Here is a 16,772-nt window from a genome sequence, read left to right as displayed (position 1 = left end):
GACATCAGTTGCAGAGACATGTGATTTGATAGACTTTTCTGCTGAGGAAAAACAACCTGATGAGCCTCCAGCAGAAGAGCTGCTATCAGGGCCAAAGTTCACTGTGTTCTGCCCAGCACCAACAGTGGCTTCGGCCTTTTTGAGAGAAGAGGTAGTCGGCCTTTCTCCCACAACACTGACAGGGACATGTGATTTCTGCCAGCAGCATCTATGGAGTTAAAACAAACTTCTCCAGCTGAAGATCTGGTAACTGAACAGAGGGTCCAAGACCTCTGTCCCACACTTTTACCACTTCCAGAGACTGGGGATTTAATAGACATTTCTGTAGAGGAGGAACCACCTAGCAAACCCCCAGCAGAAGTGCTGGCAACCGGACAGAGGGTCCAAGACCTCTGCCCCACACCTGCAGCAATTGTGGAGGCTCAGGGTGAGAAGGTGGCAATCACTTCCCAGCAGCAGATACAGGGGGAGAAGGGAGAGGAGGTGTGTGTTGTCCCTCCCCAACAGTTGGCCAGGGTGGAGGAAGCGGCCTTCCCTCCCCAGCAAAGATCAGTGCACCTGGGAGACAGTACCATCGACATGTCGTCCCAGCAGCCACATGAGGGAATGGAAAAGGAAGCAGCTGGCTTACCTCCCCAATGGCAGCTACACAGTTTGGGAGTGGAGGAAGCCAGCCTCCTGCCCCAACGGTTAGCCGGAGCGGAGGATGCGGAGTCCCCAGCAGAAGTGCTGGCAACAGGGCAGAGTGCTACCAACCTCTGCCCAGCACCGGCAACAACTACAGAGTTCCAGGGAGGCGGGGCAGTCGGCCTCCCTCCCCAACAGTTAGCTGGAACAGATGGTGTGGGGTTTCCAGCAGAAGGGCTGGCAACAGGGCCGAGGACTGCTGGACTCTGCCCTCAACTAACAGAGGATGGATTTCCTGTGAAGGTGGATGGGACTTCAGTCTACACCTGTATACCCCAGGGATGCTGGGCAGTGGGCCCAGATCCCCAACAGCATGACAGAGTGAGCCCAGTCACCCTGTCTTCTCTCCAGCGGCAGAAAGGACTCCAGGGAGAAGGGTCAGTCCAGGCCTCTCCACAGCAGCAGATATGTTCTCTGAGAGAGGCAGAGGTTGGCTGGGTGAGTAATGCTTTGTTTGGAACAATTTATTTGGGGTACTGTGTGGGTACAGGCATTAGAGGACTGGAGCTACTTACTAACTTCGGAGTCAACCCGTCTGGGGTCTCCTCCTTTGTTAGTCTCCTGCCGAAAGGGGAGAAATGTGACAAACTCACCCGGGACAGAGGCTATTGGAGGGGACTGAACGCAAGCCTCTTGCCCACCGATTATGGGCCCTAGCATTTGGGGGAATGGTGCTCTCTGTGAGCTGTATGCCTGGGGACCCTGGGGTTGGTGTTACTTTGGATTCAGCTCCATGTCCCCCCAAAACACACAGACTCTGGAACCCGTTATATGCCATATTAGAATGATAAGACTGAATTATACTGTTGGGACACATACTGTGAGGAGATGCTATGTCATCAACTCCACTCACCTGTCTGATGTCAGCTATAATGTGTTTAGTGTAAATAAGTTTAGTCTAGGTTCTAAGGGTATTCAACTCATTGTTGTTTGTTCTAATTAACCCTGTGTTGATGTTTATGGTAATGTGTGTAAATTGAATGAGCTGATCACATTGTCCTCTATACAATGTAGGAGACGGGACGACTCCTAATTGGAGCTCATGTTAATTAGGTTAGCTTTGAGTCATCCTGGTGTATAAATGTGTGGGAGATCTCAAATAAAGAGTAGTTCTGATGTACTCCAAGACTGGTGTTGTCTAGTTCTTGGGGGTTCCTATAGCCAGATCCATTGGACTCGTGTTCCAGAACTTAGGAAGCGGTATACTGACGGAAGCACTCAAGCGGAGTGTGGGACGTTCCGTGACACTTTTCTTCTCTACTTTCCTTTTTCTCCCCACCATCATCCCCCCTCCCAATTTTTGCTCTCTCTCCCCCCTTTCTAACCCTTTTTTATCTCCCCACTTGACACACCTGGGTGGTTTCTCAAGTGGAACACATAGTTTATAAATTACAAATCCTCATGTATTGCATTTCTTTACAATAGTATCACCCCAAATTGCCTCCCTGGCTCGCCCCCGGGGGAACGCCTCTTGAGGGCGTCTCACAGTATCACTCCAAAACCCTTGTGGTTATAGGTTGGTGAGTGCAACTTTCAAATTTAAATTACTTTCTCCAATATTAATTCTGTGTTTCCTATGATATCTGTTTATTATTTCTTCGTTTGTTGTGTTGATACTATATTGTTCTTTCACTTTTGTAGATTATATACTATCAGACGCCTCCTGAAGAAGCGGCTGTGACGGCGAAACTGTAGAGGTCACGTCTGCAAGTATTATATTATATAACCTGTTCCCATACACCTGTGTGGGCATTAGTCTTACCAACCAAGTGTCAACAATGCTGTAACAATCACTGTTTTTGTGTATGTTAATCCATGATAATGTATATGATGTGTCCTGTGTAGGACTTTTTACTGTTATCTTGAAATAAATCTTATATTTTTATATAAAAAGTCTGTTCATATCCCTCTGGTACCGTAATAGTCCCATTTCTCCCGAAAGAGGCAGGACCTAATTGGAGAGGCCCTTGCTCTGATTTCCTCTTCAACCCCATTTTTTGCCTTATTCATATTCAGGATGATGGTACCTATTAACGACATATTACCTTATTTCGTTAACCATGTGGCACACCTTTGAATTTTGATGCTTCATGGAGAAAAAAAGGTGCGCCAATCTAAGTGCAGTATCCAAAAAAACTTTATTAAATGAATATAAAAATGAACGGCCAAATGGCTACTCACAAGGATTCAGTATGGATAAGGCATGTAATGACATTAGGATGGCCCATAGGCAAAACCGCAGCAGCTCTCAGTGCAGGGTCCGAAGATGGTGCAAGACGCTGTGGGAGATGTAAGCAGGCTGTCCGTGATGTGTAGTCCTCTGCTGGTGGGGGCTTTGGCATGGGGGGAGCGGGAGAACCACGGTGTCAGCAAGGTGAGGCCTATGGGCTATCCTAATGTCATTACATGCCTTATCCATACTGAATCATTGTGAGTAGCCATTTGGCCATTAATTTTTATATTTATTTCATAAAGTTTTTTTCCTCCATCATTCCTCCATATACGCATACATTACGGTCTTATACCGTCTCTTTGGACACTATAATAATTTTTATTTTATTCTGATTGCTTTTCATGTTTGGCTGGTACTTCGCCATTTCTTCTTTGTTGTCACTGTATATGATGCTTCAGTCAGATGATTGCACACATGCAAAAAGCTTTGTTGGGTTCACCCCCTAGTGTCCCTATATAACCCCACCCACTCTGTGAGGCTTCAGTTTTTTGCTAGTGTTCTTGGACGATTGACACCTTCTCCTTTTGGAGAAGAATTTACTACAATATTTTCACAAGATTTAAATACCTCCTTCAACTGACACTTCTATCAAGACCTGACTGTTTACTGCCCTCATAACGCATTAGCAGTTTTTGGATCGGTGACTTTTGAGCACACCATGGAAACTGTACCAGGAACCCACAGCCATGAGGCTGGCTGTAATGTTTGCTCTTAGCACTGGATCCTGCATTCGGCACTCATCTTGGCATGCGGGTGCAACTAGTGTAGTTATCCACAGGGTGCTATACAAGTCCAAGGCCATGATTCATTCTTATGGCGCCCTGATGCTAAAGACTCTTTTGACCAGCGAAACTTGGACAAGATGGTTTCCCTGTTCTCATTTGCATACCGGTTCCTGACTTGCCTGTCTTGACGGCTCTGTAGTTTACTATACATACTTATCTTATGTAGCACCCTTCTGGATAGGTGCTAGGATGTAGAGAGTTAAAATAGTATGGACTCTTGCTTAACAGGAGATTGATGGGTAAAACATAGTAGCTTGTCTGCTTAACAGAAAAGCTTCAATTGTTTAGTGAAGGTATCCTGTGTGACTCACAGTGCTGCTGCTACTGTAATTGACTTCTCTGTACCCAAGCAACCGTGGAAGGTTCTGGGTGAACAGGAGTGACCCATGCAGATCAGCAGCATGAATATGAATGCCTTCCCAGCCAATTACAGGGAGTGGTGCCCCTGAGCATGCTGGATGCTGATAATTATATTTAGGGAGCACATGGGATCTGGGTCTTCCTCCTGGGAGGAGAGGTCCAGTTAGAGAGGAGGCCTGTCACCTATCCCCAGCACAGGCTGCAATGCGACCTTAGGTGTGGGAACAATGAATGCTGAAACCCAGGGTTCTCCTGAAAGCTGACTGAGGGAGGATGTCCATGGATTCTGTCTGATATTACGGAGGAAGGTGACCTGTGACAGTGGTGTTGCTAGGGGGTGCAGTCCGCACCCGGGTGACCCATGCAGATCAGCAGCATGAATATGAATGCCTTCCCAGCCAATTACAGGGAGTGGTGCCCCTGAGCATGCTGGGTGCTGATATTTATATTTAGGGAACACATGGGATCTGGGTCTTCCTCCTGAGAGGAGAGGTCCAGTTAGAGAGGAGGTCTGTCATCTCTCCCCAGCACAGGCTGCAATGCGACCTTAGGTGTGGGAACAATGAATGCTGAAACCCAGGGTTCTCCTGAAAGCTGACTGAGGGAGGATGTCCATGGATTCTGTCTGATATTATGGAGGAAGGCGACCTTTGACAGTGGGAGCTAGACACATAGACACAGCTATATATATATATATATATATATATATATATATATATATATATATATATAATAATTAGGGCTGCGGAAATTAACAATTCCTCGATTAATCGTTAATTTTTTTGATCGATCAAAATTTTTTTGATCGGTAGGCTGCCTGCCCTGGGGCCGCTTTGGGCCAAGCTGTGGCTGCAGCGCAATGCTCTGCTCCCTCCTCCTCCACTATATGTCATACACAGTCTGCGGGCATCTCCCGCTGTGTGATTCTGAGCTGAGTGTGAAAACTTTTGCCGCGATGTGAGAAAAGTCCCGCCCTCCTCCTAGATCAGCTCGTGTGATAGACGCAGTGTTCTGTCTATCACATGAGCTGATCTAGGAGGAGGGTGGGACTTTTCTCACAGCGCGGCCAAAGTTTTCACACTCAGCTCGGAGACACACAGCGGGAGATGCCCGCAGACTGTGTAATCCTGGCACAGGCACTGACTACATTGAGGCTGCAATTATGGGCACGGTGAGACTGCATTATGGGCACGGTGAGATTGCATTATGGGCACAGTGAGACTGCATTATGGGCACGGTGAGGCTGCCATTATAGGCACAGTGAGGCAGCATTATGGGCACGGCAAGGCTGAAATTATGGGCACGGTGAGGCTGCAATTATGGGCACGGTGAGGCTGCAATTATGGGCACGGTGAGGCTGCGATTATGGGCACGGTGAGGCTGCGATTATGGGCACGGTGAGGCTGCGATTATGGGCACGGTGAGGCTGCGATTATGGGCACGGTGAGGCTGCGATTATGGGCACGGTGAGGCTGCGATTATGGGCACGGTGAGGCTGCGATTATGGGCACGGTGAGGCTGCGATTACGGGCACGGTGAGACTGCATTATGGGCAAGGTAAGGCTGAGATTATGGGTACGATGAGGCTGAGTTTATGACGTGTGACGTCCTAGCCATGCCCTGCTATGTCCGGCTTTGGCCGTTGCCATAACAACAGTGCTAAATCAGCTAATAGTAGTTGGATCTGTATGTGCGTTATAATTAATTGAAAGTAGTCGTTTAATCGATTAAAAAAAATCAATTAATCGAGCACGAAAACTTTAATCAGTAACAGCCCTAATATATATATTATACAGTGGGGACGGTATTCATTTATTAAAAAAGAAAAACTGAAATATCACATGGTCCTAAGTATTCAAACCCTGGCCAAGGTTACAAAAAAAATTTCTGCTGCGCTTAAGGTTCCTAAGAGCACAGTAGCCTCCATAATCCTTAAATGGAAGACGTTTGGGACGACCAGAATCCTTCCTAGAGCTGGCTGTCCGGCCAAACTGAGCTATCGGGTGAGAAGAGCCTTGGTGAGAGAGGTAAAGAAGAACCCAAAGATCACTGTGGCTGAGCTCCAGAGATGCAGTCGGGAGATGGGAGAAAGTTTTAAAAAGTCAACCATCACTGCAGCCCCCCACCAGTCAGGGCTTTATGGCAGAGTGGACCGACGGAAGCCTCTCCTCAGTGCAAGACACATGAAAGCCCGCATGGAGTTTGCTAAAAAACACCTGAAGGACTCCAAGATGGTGAGAAATAAGATTCTCTGGTCTGATGAGACCAAGATAGAACTTTTTGGCCTTAATTCTAAGCGGTATGTGTGGAGAAAACCATGCACTGCTCATCACCTGTCCAATACAGTCCCAACAGTGAAGCATGGTGGTGGCAGCATCATGCTGTGGGGGTGTTTTTCAGCTGCAGGGACAGGATGACTGGTTGCTATCGAGGGAAAGATGAATGCGGCCAAGTACAGGGATATCCTGGACGAAAACCTTCTCCAGAGTGCTCAGGACCGCAGACTGGGCCGAAGGTTTACCTTCCAACAAGACAATGTCCTTAAGCACACAGTTAAAATAACGAAGGAGTGGCTTCACAATAACTCCGTGACTATTCTTGAATGGCCCAGCCAGAGCCCTGACTTAAACCCAATCGAGCATCTCTGGAGAGACCTAAAAATGGCTGTCCACCAACGTTTACCATCCAACCTGACAGAACTGGAGAAGATCTGCAAGGAGGAATGGCAGAGGATCCCCAAATCCAGGTGTAAAAATCTTGTTGCATCTTTCCCCAAAAGACTCATGGCTGTATTAGATCAAAAGGGTGCTTCTACTAAATACTGAGCAAAGGGTCTGAATACTTAGGACCATGTGATATTTCAGTTTTTCTTTTTTAATAAATCTGCAAAAATGTCAACAATTCTGTGTTTTTCTGTCAATATGGGGTGCTGTGTGTACATTAATAAGGAAAAAAAATGAACTTAAATGATTTTAGCAAATGGCTGCAATATAACAAAGAGTGAAAAATTTAAGGGGGTCTGAATACTTTCCGTCCCCATTGGGTGTATGTGTATATATATAATATACTAATTTTTTTTATCTATATATATCCTGGGGGTGCTATGGGAGGGGGGCTACTAGCACAAGTGGAAAGGGGGGGGTCTGCACTGAGGGGGGTCTGGAGGGGGATCTATGCTGATGGAGGGGGGGTCTGCACGGAGGGGGGGTCTATGCTGATGGGGGGGTCTGCACTGAGGGGGGGGTTTAGGCTGATGGGGGTGGGGGTCTATGCTAATGGGGCCTGCACTGAGGGGGGTCTATGCTAATGGGGGGTCTGCACTGAGGGGGAGGTCTATACTGATGGAGGGGGGTCTGTACTGAAGGGGGACTATAGTTGGCGGAGAGGGGGTGATGCCAGTTTTTTTCGCACCGGGTGACACCAACCCTAGTGATGCCACTGACCTGTGACCAGGGCCTTGTGAGTATCTACCTCCTAAAGGGATCCTAGACACTGGCGTTGCTAAATCCCCCTGTCATGGTTATGCAATAGAGTTTTCTCTGTCAGTTTACCTGTCTCCATGTGTTCATCTCTAAAGACCAGCTGCCTCTCACCTGACTGGTTTTATAGCCTCTCCTCTAAGCATGGCCCCACCCCAGGCCCTATCAGGGAACCCAATATTAACCTGTGCACTGCAAGCCAGTAGTGCTGATCAACCATTGTGTGTTAGCCTCCGTGTGTACTTGCTGTGTTTCCTACGTCTGATTCCTGTTACCGACTTTGGCCTGTTCTCGACTCTCCCTGTCTGCTTGTTACCCTGACCTTTGGCGTGTTATGTTTATCCTTGTCTGCTAGTCGCCCTGACCTTTGGCTTACCCCTTACTTCCCTGTCATTCCAGCCTGCTGCCTCCTTCCTCTTCTCCTGTAGTCTACAGTGAGCGTGAGCTGTGAGACCCTGGGGGCCGTGACCTGGAGCCAGCCTGCAGCGCAGTCCATCCTCACTACTAGAGGCTCTGGTGAACACCCGCTGGCTCTTAGACTCCGCGCCCTGGGGAATCTATGCTCTAACTTCCACTGGGATCCATGTTAGTTATCCTGTAGACCTGCTTCCTGAACTTTCCAGGGTTCAATCCGCAGCAGTCAGTCCTAGGGTCCACCACCTTAGTAAATCTATCAATGGGTCCGCGCTTCAGACTTTTAAACACTGCTGCCCCCCTATGTAGGTAGGGAACACCTCAGTGTTACCCCAAAGAGTTTAAAATCAAGATATAGGGGATGGCGCTGTGTAAAACAGAGAGTGTGAAAGTGAGTGTTTTTAAAGTGACAAGTGCTTTGGTGCGTGATACAATCCTACATAAATTATAAAATATAAAAAATAAAAAAATAAATTATGATGAAAAAAATAATAATAAAGGATGTGAATGAACCAAAAACTAATACATATTATAAAGTGATAAATCCTTATTGAAATTGCAGGTAATTATATTCCTAATACATAAATATATATATTGAGCAACCTCAATCCTTATTGTATCTAAACTGCAAAGCGTGTATTAATAAAACTGCAAAGTGACAAGTGTTTAAACTGCAAAAGGTTTGTTTGTCAGACCCCAGTGCAACACACACACACTACAATTATGTGAAAAAAACGTTAAAAATGAAAACCAGTCCATAAACCAAGTGTATCAAAAAAATATGTATCAAAGATATATCAAAAATATATATATAAAAATGTGTATAAAAAATGTATCAAAAAATATATATATGTAGTCCCAAATAGTTCATATAGTGGTACAATACACAGTGCAATAGGTCATATAGTGCATTTCCCAGAAGATTCTTCTTTATCAATGGAGATCCATGCAATACTTTTGGCAATTTCCCCCCAATCCGATTGCACTCACCGGAGCTCCCTGCCCCTGCAGGGGTATGAGCGTGTGATGTTAGTCCTCTGCCTGTAATCGCTCCGATCCCACTGGTGCCAGTATCCTTCCACTTAGTTCAATCCAAGTGAACCACTCATTGAGGAGGGGAGGGGGACTCACTGCCCCTTGCTGCAGCACATATCCCAACCAGGCTTCCACTTGCATATGTTAGATAAAAAATAAGAATAGCTTCATAGCGTAACTTTGTTGGTAACTATAATTTTATTGTGTAATGCAGTCCAACAATATGACTGAATCCACTTAAATCAAATAGAAAGTTCAGAAATAAACGTTGAATAAAAGAAGAGGGAGCTCACAGGCTCACTAACTCTCCACGCAGTCCGGGGACGCAGCGCTCGGGCTTTCACACTGAACAAACAGCGGAGGCTGTTTAGGGGCGGTTTGCAGGTGGTATTTTTAGCGCAATAACGCCTGCAAACCGCCCAGTGTGAAAGGGGCCTTAGCAATGGAGGATTATGCACTTGGGAGTGGGAAAACATGGGACAGACAGTGGTTTATCTGCTGCAGGCCCTGAGGAAACACTAAATTCCTCGCAAGTTCCCTCGACTCAGAGCAAGGTCTAACACTGACACTTCTCCAGTGCCAAGACTTAATCTCCCTTATATGGGTGCTACATATTTTTGACTAAATTCACAGTCACTATGTCTGACCTATTCTAAATAAAATAATTTCACTTAGTTATTTGTTGAATCCGTTTTCAGAATTCGTTTTGTTTATTCATTTTCGAAGTTTGAATTTCGGAAGACTGTTACATTCTTTCTATTTTATTCTATTGTGTTGTTTTTTCTATTCAATTACTTTCTATCTTATTCTAATCTAGTTTGTTTCATGTATTTGTTTTCAATTCAAATTTGGCATTCAAATTTGATTCAAAGACAGCATTCAAATTTATTATATTCAAAAAAAAATTTTTTTTTTTTTAATTTTTATTTTTTTTATTCTATTCTATTGTTTTTTCTATTGAGTTTTTATATTCTATTCTCTTATTTTCTATTCTAATCTTTTATATTCTATTCAAATTTATTGTATTCGAAATTTGAATTTCAGAAAAAGGTTATATTCTTTCTATTTTATTATATTCTATTATTTTTTTCTCTTCTATTATTCTATTCTTTTCAAATTTATTCTATTAGAATTTCAGAAGATTGTTATATTCTATTCTATTGAATTCTATTCTATTATTTTCTATTCTAATCTATTCTATTCAAATTCGAATTGGCATTCAAATTTATTTGAATTTCTGAAGACGTTATAGTCTTTCTATTTTATTCTATTCCATTTTTTGTTGTTTTTTTTTTTTTTATTCAATTCTTTTCTATTCTATTCAATTTCATTTTGTTTATTTGTTTTCAAATCCGCATGAATTTTGATTCATAACGAAACAAACTGCACCTGTCTAAGGCCACCTTATCAGTTGCCCAAACTATGCCTACTTGAGTTAGAAGAATTCATGATAAACTTTCTCCTAAAGAAAGACAATCCAGATTAAAATGAAAGAGTTACAACTTTTGCCATCAACCCTAATATTCTGTGTAAATCCCATACAGAACCTAAACTGCAAGATCTCCAGATTGTCTTTACTTTCCATGCATATGCGCAGAATCCTATGGCTTAAAGCTTGGGTGACCGAACTTGTGCAGGAAAGATGCCTTTTGCGCATGCCCTTTTGAGGGTAAACTTCTTTCTGACAATTCCCTTGACATATTGCGGCAGTTACTGAGGGGGGGAAAGTTCAGACTCCATTATCCAGTTTCACAATTCCCTCTGGAATTTTCATCTCCTCCTGTATAGATATATCTTTGTCCCCCTCAGGTGCAGTCATCAACTACAATGGTGTAACCAAAAGCAATCCGCTCAGTCAAACACTATTAAAATAAATAGATGAACCTTATATCCCCAATACAAATATTCACATTGCAGCTAAACACCATTCACTCCACCCCTATACCAGGTCAATATGACATAATGATGTAGCCCAACGTCATCAAAATCAACATCGATTGTACTTCCAGCCACCAAAGTATATAAAACGGATATCTTCCTGTTTATCACATGCCATCTGTGCTCCGCATGCTGCGCCTTATGTGAAAAGTTAATGCTTACCTCCAATATTTGACCTTAATGATTAATCAAGGTCAAATGTGCCTCTCCTGGGCTATGCTCAGTCATTTCTGGACCAACTTCACACATCCATCGCTTTTCCGCATATATTAAATATGAGCCTAATAGTGCTCTCCGTATAAAAGTTTAATGAAGCTAATAAATGAAAATACACTCACAAAAAAATGCACACAAAGCGCTATGAAACACTCATTGCTTTTATTAGTTTACATGGCAACATCCACCTCTCACCATAGACTTGCCTGACGTGAAGATTGCCATGGTGTGATGTCCCTGACGTAGCTCCACCCCTATACGCATTACGCCTAGAATCAGGCTTCCTCAGTAGAAGTAACTTTTTATAGTAGTAGTAAACTTTTATACAGAGAGCACTATTGGTCCCATTTATATCTTGCATGGTATTAATGTATATATGCAGTACAAGCGATGGATGTGTGTAGTTGGTCCAAGAACAACCTTGTTAGCTGCTTGGACACCTGTGTATTTTTTTATCCCAGTAGGGGTTTTAAAGCGGTTGATTTGATTTATTACTCAAAAGAAATTTTACATCATCCAGCTAGGATAGCTGTTATTTCCATTAAATCAAATTACATAAACATTATTAGAACAGTACTAAATCTAAGCTATATCTCCTACTGCACCTGCAATACAAAACTATTATAATTTTACTGGAACTATGGTTATAAGATTAAGTTATTTTACTGTTAAAGCTAACTGTGTTTAAGACAATATTACAACATGTGTACAACATTTACAATCATATTCTTTAGTTAGGTATTTTATAATTTCTTCTCTTTGTATAAAAAAAATGGTTTTCTTAAAGGTTGATAGCTGAAATAATATGAGAAAAAAATTAACATAGAGTATAACTTATCTGATGTTGTGTTTGTAACATTACTGCTACCTTTTAATCTTTAACTGCTGCATTTTTAAGGGTTCAAAAGATATATATGACCATGAAATCTCCATTGATGCTGAGCACTACCTTCCTGTAGATGAGACAATGATACCCACAGGTAATATTCTATTTACTCTAGTCAATATGCTGTAGAGAAGGAAAGTAGGCAAGGATAGGTGGCATATACCCATTATTTGCTGTACTGGGTGTTATTAGTGAACTGGTAAAATCTGGTACAAAAGGCTGTTTTATAGTTAGTTATGATTATTTATTTAGTTAAAAAAATATATAGAGAACCTATTTTAGTCTTCCTGCTTACAAAGATGCTGTTTAAATGCCCTATCCCTGCAGCTTATGTAAAAAGCAATCAACAATACTTGTCCTTGCATGAATCAACATTTATACAATGAATGTTGCTTTCTTGCACAGAAGGTTGCTTTTTACTACCAGGAGAAAGGAAAGGGAAAATGAGTTCCGTATTGGAGTACATGAACAGCCAATCTCAAGTGTGGTGTTCTCATGCATAAAATAAATGTGATACCTGCATAAAAGATATAAACTAACATTTACTTTTTACATAAGCTGCAAGAACAAGGCAAACAAAAGGATCTATCATAAATACAGGTACATTTTATAGAAAACTACAGTAGTTTTCAGTCAGTTTTTTGTTTTACTTTTTAGGTTTATAAATTGATCTTTTATGTAACTTTTTTGTACAGTATAAAGTATTTTATTTTACAAATAAACATCTAATAAACTCCTTTGTTTTCTGATACTGGGCTCTCAAACTGACTAATGCCTAGTTTAAACTTGCTGTGCCCTCTGAAGAGCGATCCACAGTGGATTGCACTTTAGAGGACATTTGACAGGCGGTGAGGAGGTGTCATATCATCCTCACTGTTTTAACCCCTAAAAATCTTTTGCAGCCATGTGCAGTGTGAATGGGTCATATTTGGTGGGTGGTACTGCAGGTGAGATCATTTTTGACACGGCATATGTACACTCCCATACGCCGCCTTTGCAGCTTAAGGTGGAGCGGTTGGGGGGCGGATGAAAACTCGGCTCAATCACATGTTTTTACCACCCACAAACCACAAATGTAAACAAGGCCTAGCCCGAAATTCTTATTAGAGACTGGAATGAAGGTTTGTCTCTTCTTTAATTCACCTGTGGGTGTAATTTGATATTTTGCTTTTCAGGCCTATTCACACAAGCTGTTGAGGCTAATGATGCCGTGGTCATGCACCGTTTTGCTGAAATTCTGAAGCATGCCCTTGAGTTCACTCCCTGTTAGCTGCATGTGGTCAATATTAAATATAAATATTTCATATTTATTGACTTAAAAGATTTTTTTAATCTAATATAAATTTGGAGTCTTGAACCTAATAAATAAATAGACTCGAATTGTGAAAAGGAGCAGAAAACAAAACCAATGTGTGATGCTGCAAAACAGGAAGCATATCCAGAATATATAATAAGCAAATAAATCTGTCCAATGTACATATATACACAACTTAAAAAAAAAATAACACACTTCGATAAATTCATGCTGATTTGTTTTACAGAAACAGTCAAAGGCTGTATTGTTCACTTTAAGGGAGAATTGCAGCATATACCATTTTGTTTTATATTTCAAAATTACCTTATTTCAATCTATGGAGACAAATAATAAACCTGCAATGCAATACAAGATTCGCTACTTCTCCAGGTAGCAATTTTTATTATTGCAGCATCTGCAAGCTTGGGACCCAACTTCCTTATACCTGTTTAAACTATTCAAGCTCTGTAGATTGGTGTAGGTTAATGAACAATTACATCAACACATCAAGCAAATCCACCAATCTGCAGCATAAACTGAACTGAGGTTCATGCATGGTAATGATAACACAAGACTTTCAAGAATTTGACCCTTATCTTTAGCTGTCAAGAGATTTATAATGAAGAAGTTAAAACAATTCAATGGTTAAACTTGTTAACCTGACCATAATCATCATGGAACTACAAATCTACACATTCGGTAATGTTATATACAATAGACAAATATAATTATGACTTATTAACGTAGGATGCTGCGGAACTGCTCTGCAATAACAGCAGTAGAAGTTTTGCAGTTAGTTGGTACCATAAACAGGTGTGTTTTCCTTCCGTTCAACAAACTGCTTTATTCAGGTGTGTGCAAATGAAACCATCAGTTTTTTTTAATCTTGTGTTAATGCTTTCATGTGTTCTCAACTCATAACTTAAATTTAGGTCACATGATTTAATCGGCTTCCCTTTGGTTTGTGACCTTATTTAGAGCATATCTTTTAGCTTTATTGTACTCACACGTGTATACATAGTATATTAGCTTGTGTATGTTTGTTTATATACAGTATCTCACAAAAGTGAGTACACACCTCACATTTTTGTAAATGTTTTATTATATCTTTTCATGTGACAACACTGAAGAAATGACACTTTGCTACAATGTAAAGTAGTGATATAACAGCTTGTATAACAGTGTAAATTTGCTGAGCCCTCAGAATAACTCAACACACAGCCATTAATGTCTAAACCGCTGGCAATAAAAGTGAGTACACCCCTAAGTGAAAATGTCAAAGTTGGGCCCAATTAGCCATTTTCCCTCCCTGGTTTCATGTGTCTCATTAGTGTTACAAGGTCTCAGGTGTGAATAGAAAGTAGGTGTGTTAAATTTGGTGTTATTTCTCCCACTCTCTCATACTGGTCACTGGAAGTTCAACATGGCACCTCCATGGCAAAGAACTCTCTGAGGATCTGAAAAAAAGAATTGTTGTTCTACATAAAGATGACCTAGGTTATAAGAAGATTGCCAAGACCCTGAAACTGAGCTGCAGCATGGTGGCCAAGACCGTACAGCGGTTTAACAGGACAGGTTCCACTCAGAACAGGCCTTGCCATGGTCGACCAAAGAAGTTGAGTGCACATGCTCAGCGTCATATCCAGAGGTTGCCTTTAGTAAATAGATGTATGAGAGCTGCCAGCGTTGCTGCAAAGGTTGAAGGGGTGGGGGGTCAGCCTATCAGTGCTCAGACCATACACCGCACACTGCATCAAATTGGACTGCATGGCTGTCGTCCCAGAAGGAAGCCTCTTCTAAAGATGATCCACAAGAAAGCCTGCAAACAGTTTGCTGAAGACAAGCAGACCAAGGACATGGATTACTGGAACCATGTCCTGTGGTCTGATGAGACCAAGATAAACTTATTTGGCTCAGACGGTGTCAAGCGTGTGTGATAGCAACCAGGTGAGGACTACAAAGACAAATGTGTCTTGCCTACAGTCAATGGTGGGAGTGTCATGGTCTGGGGCTGCATGAGTGCTGCCGGCACTGGGGATCTACAGTTTTTTGAGGGAACCATGAATACCAACATGTACTGTGACATACTGAAGCAGAGCATGATCCCCTCCCTTCGGAGACTGGGCCGCAGGGCAGTATTCCAACATAATGACCCCAAACACACCTCTAAGACGACCACTGCCTTGCTAAAGAAGCTGAGGGTAAAGGTGATGGACTGGCCAAGCATGTCTCCAGACCGAAACCCTATTGAGCTTCTGTGGGGCATCCTCATCCACCAGCTCTGTGATATTGTCATCGAGGAGTGGAAGAGGACTCCAGTGGCAACCTGGGACGCTCCGGTGAACTCCATGCCCAAGAGGGTTAAGGCAGTGCTGGAAAATAATGGTGACCACACACAATATTGACACTTTGGGCCCAATTTGGACATTTTTACCTAGGGGTTTACTTACGTTTGTTGCCAGCGGTTTAGACATTAATGGCTGTGTGCTGAGTTAATTTGAGGGGGCAACAAATTTACACTGTTATACAAGCTGTACACTCGCTACTTGTAGCAATGTGTCATTTCTTCAGTGTTACATAGTAGGTGAGGTCGAAAAAAGGCACAAGTCCATCAAGTCCAACCTATGTTTGTGATTATATGTCAGTATTACCTTGTATATCCCTGTATGTTGTGGTCGTTCAGGTGCTTATCTAATAGTTTCTTGAATTTATCAATGCCCCCCACTGAGACCACCGCCTGTGGAAGGGAATTCCACATTCTTGCTGCTCTTACAGTAAAGAACCCTCTATGTAGTTTAAGGTTAAACCTCTTTTTTTTCTAATTTTAATGAGTGGCCACGTGTCTTGTTAAACTCCCTTCCACGAAAAAGTTTTATCCCTATTGTGGGGTCACCAGTATGGTATTTGTAAATCGAAATCATATCCCCTCTCAAGCGTCTCTTCTCCAGAGAGAATAAGTTCAGTACTCGCAACCTTTCCTCACAACTAATATTCTCCAGACCCTTTATTATCTTTGTTGCCCTTCTTTGTACTCGCTCCATTTCCAGTACATCCTTCCTGAGGACTGGTACCCAGAACTGGACAGCATACTCTAGGTGCAGCCGGACCAGAGTCTTGTAGAGTGGGAGAATTATTGTTTTATCTCTGGAATTAATCCCCATTTTAATGCATGCCAATATTCTGTTTGCTTTGTTAGCATCAGCTTGGCATTGCATGCCATTGCTGAGCCAATCATCTACTAGGACCCTAGTAGAAACGTGAGGGATGTACTCACTTTTGTGAAATCCTGTATGTGTGTGTGTGTGTGTGTGTATATATATATATATATATATATATATATATATATATATATATATATATATATCTCATATGAAAAGATTTAGATCTGTGCCTGCAGTCTCAAGCTCAGCTTGTCATACAACAATAAATGTATATAAACGTGACC

The 16,772-nt window shown here is 42.3% G+C and overlaps 1 protein-coding gene across 2 annotated transcripts in view; it reads left to right on the top strand.

Moving 5' to 3' along the window:
* The window catches only part of GALM (galactose mutarotase), a 101,289-nt gene that overhangs the window by 71,317 nt on the left and 13,200 nt on the right, over positions 1-16,772 (top strand). For both annotated transcript variants that reach the window (XM_073627685.1, XM_073627686.1), the window contains one exon: positions 12,046-12,127. In XM_073627685.1, the coding sequence (XP_073483786.1) occupies positions 12,046-12,127 (82 nt within the window). The remainder of the gene's footprint in view (positions 1-12,045; positions 12,128-16,772) is intronic.

This window comes from Aquarana catesbeiana, linkage group LG04 (genome assembly GCF_042186555.1).
Source record: "Aquarana catesbeiana isolate 2022-GZ linkage group LG04, ASM4218655v1, whole genome shotgun sequence".
Taxonomy (NCBI): domain Eukaryota; kingdom Metazoa; phylum Chordata; class Amphibia; order Anura; family Ranidae; genus Aquarana; species Aquarana catesbeiana.
This window is presented reverse-complemented; position numbering and strand designations above follow the sequence as displayed.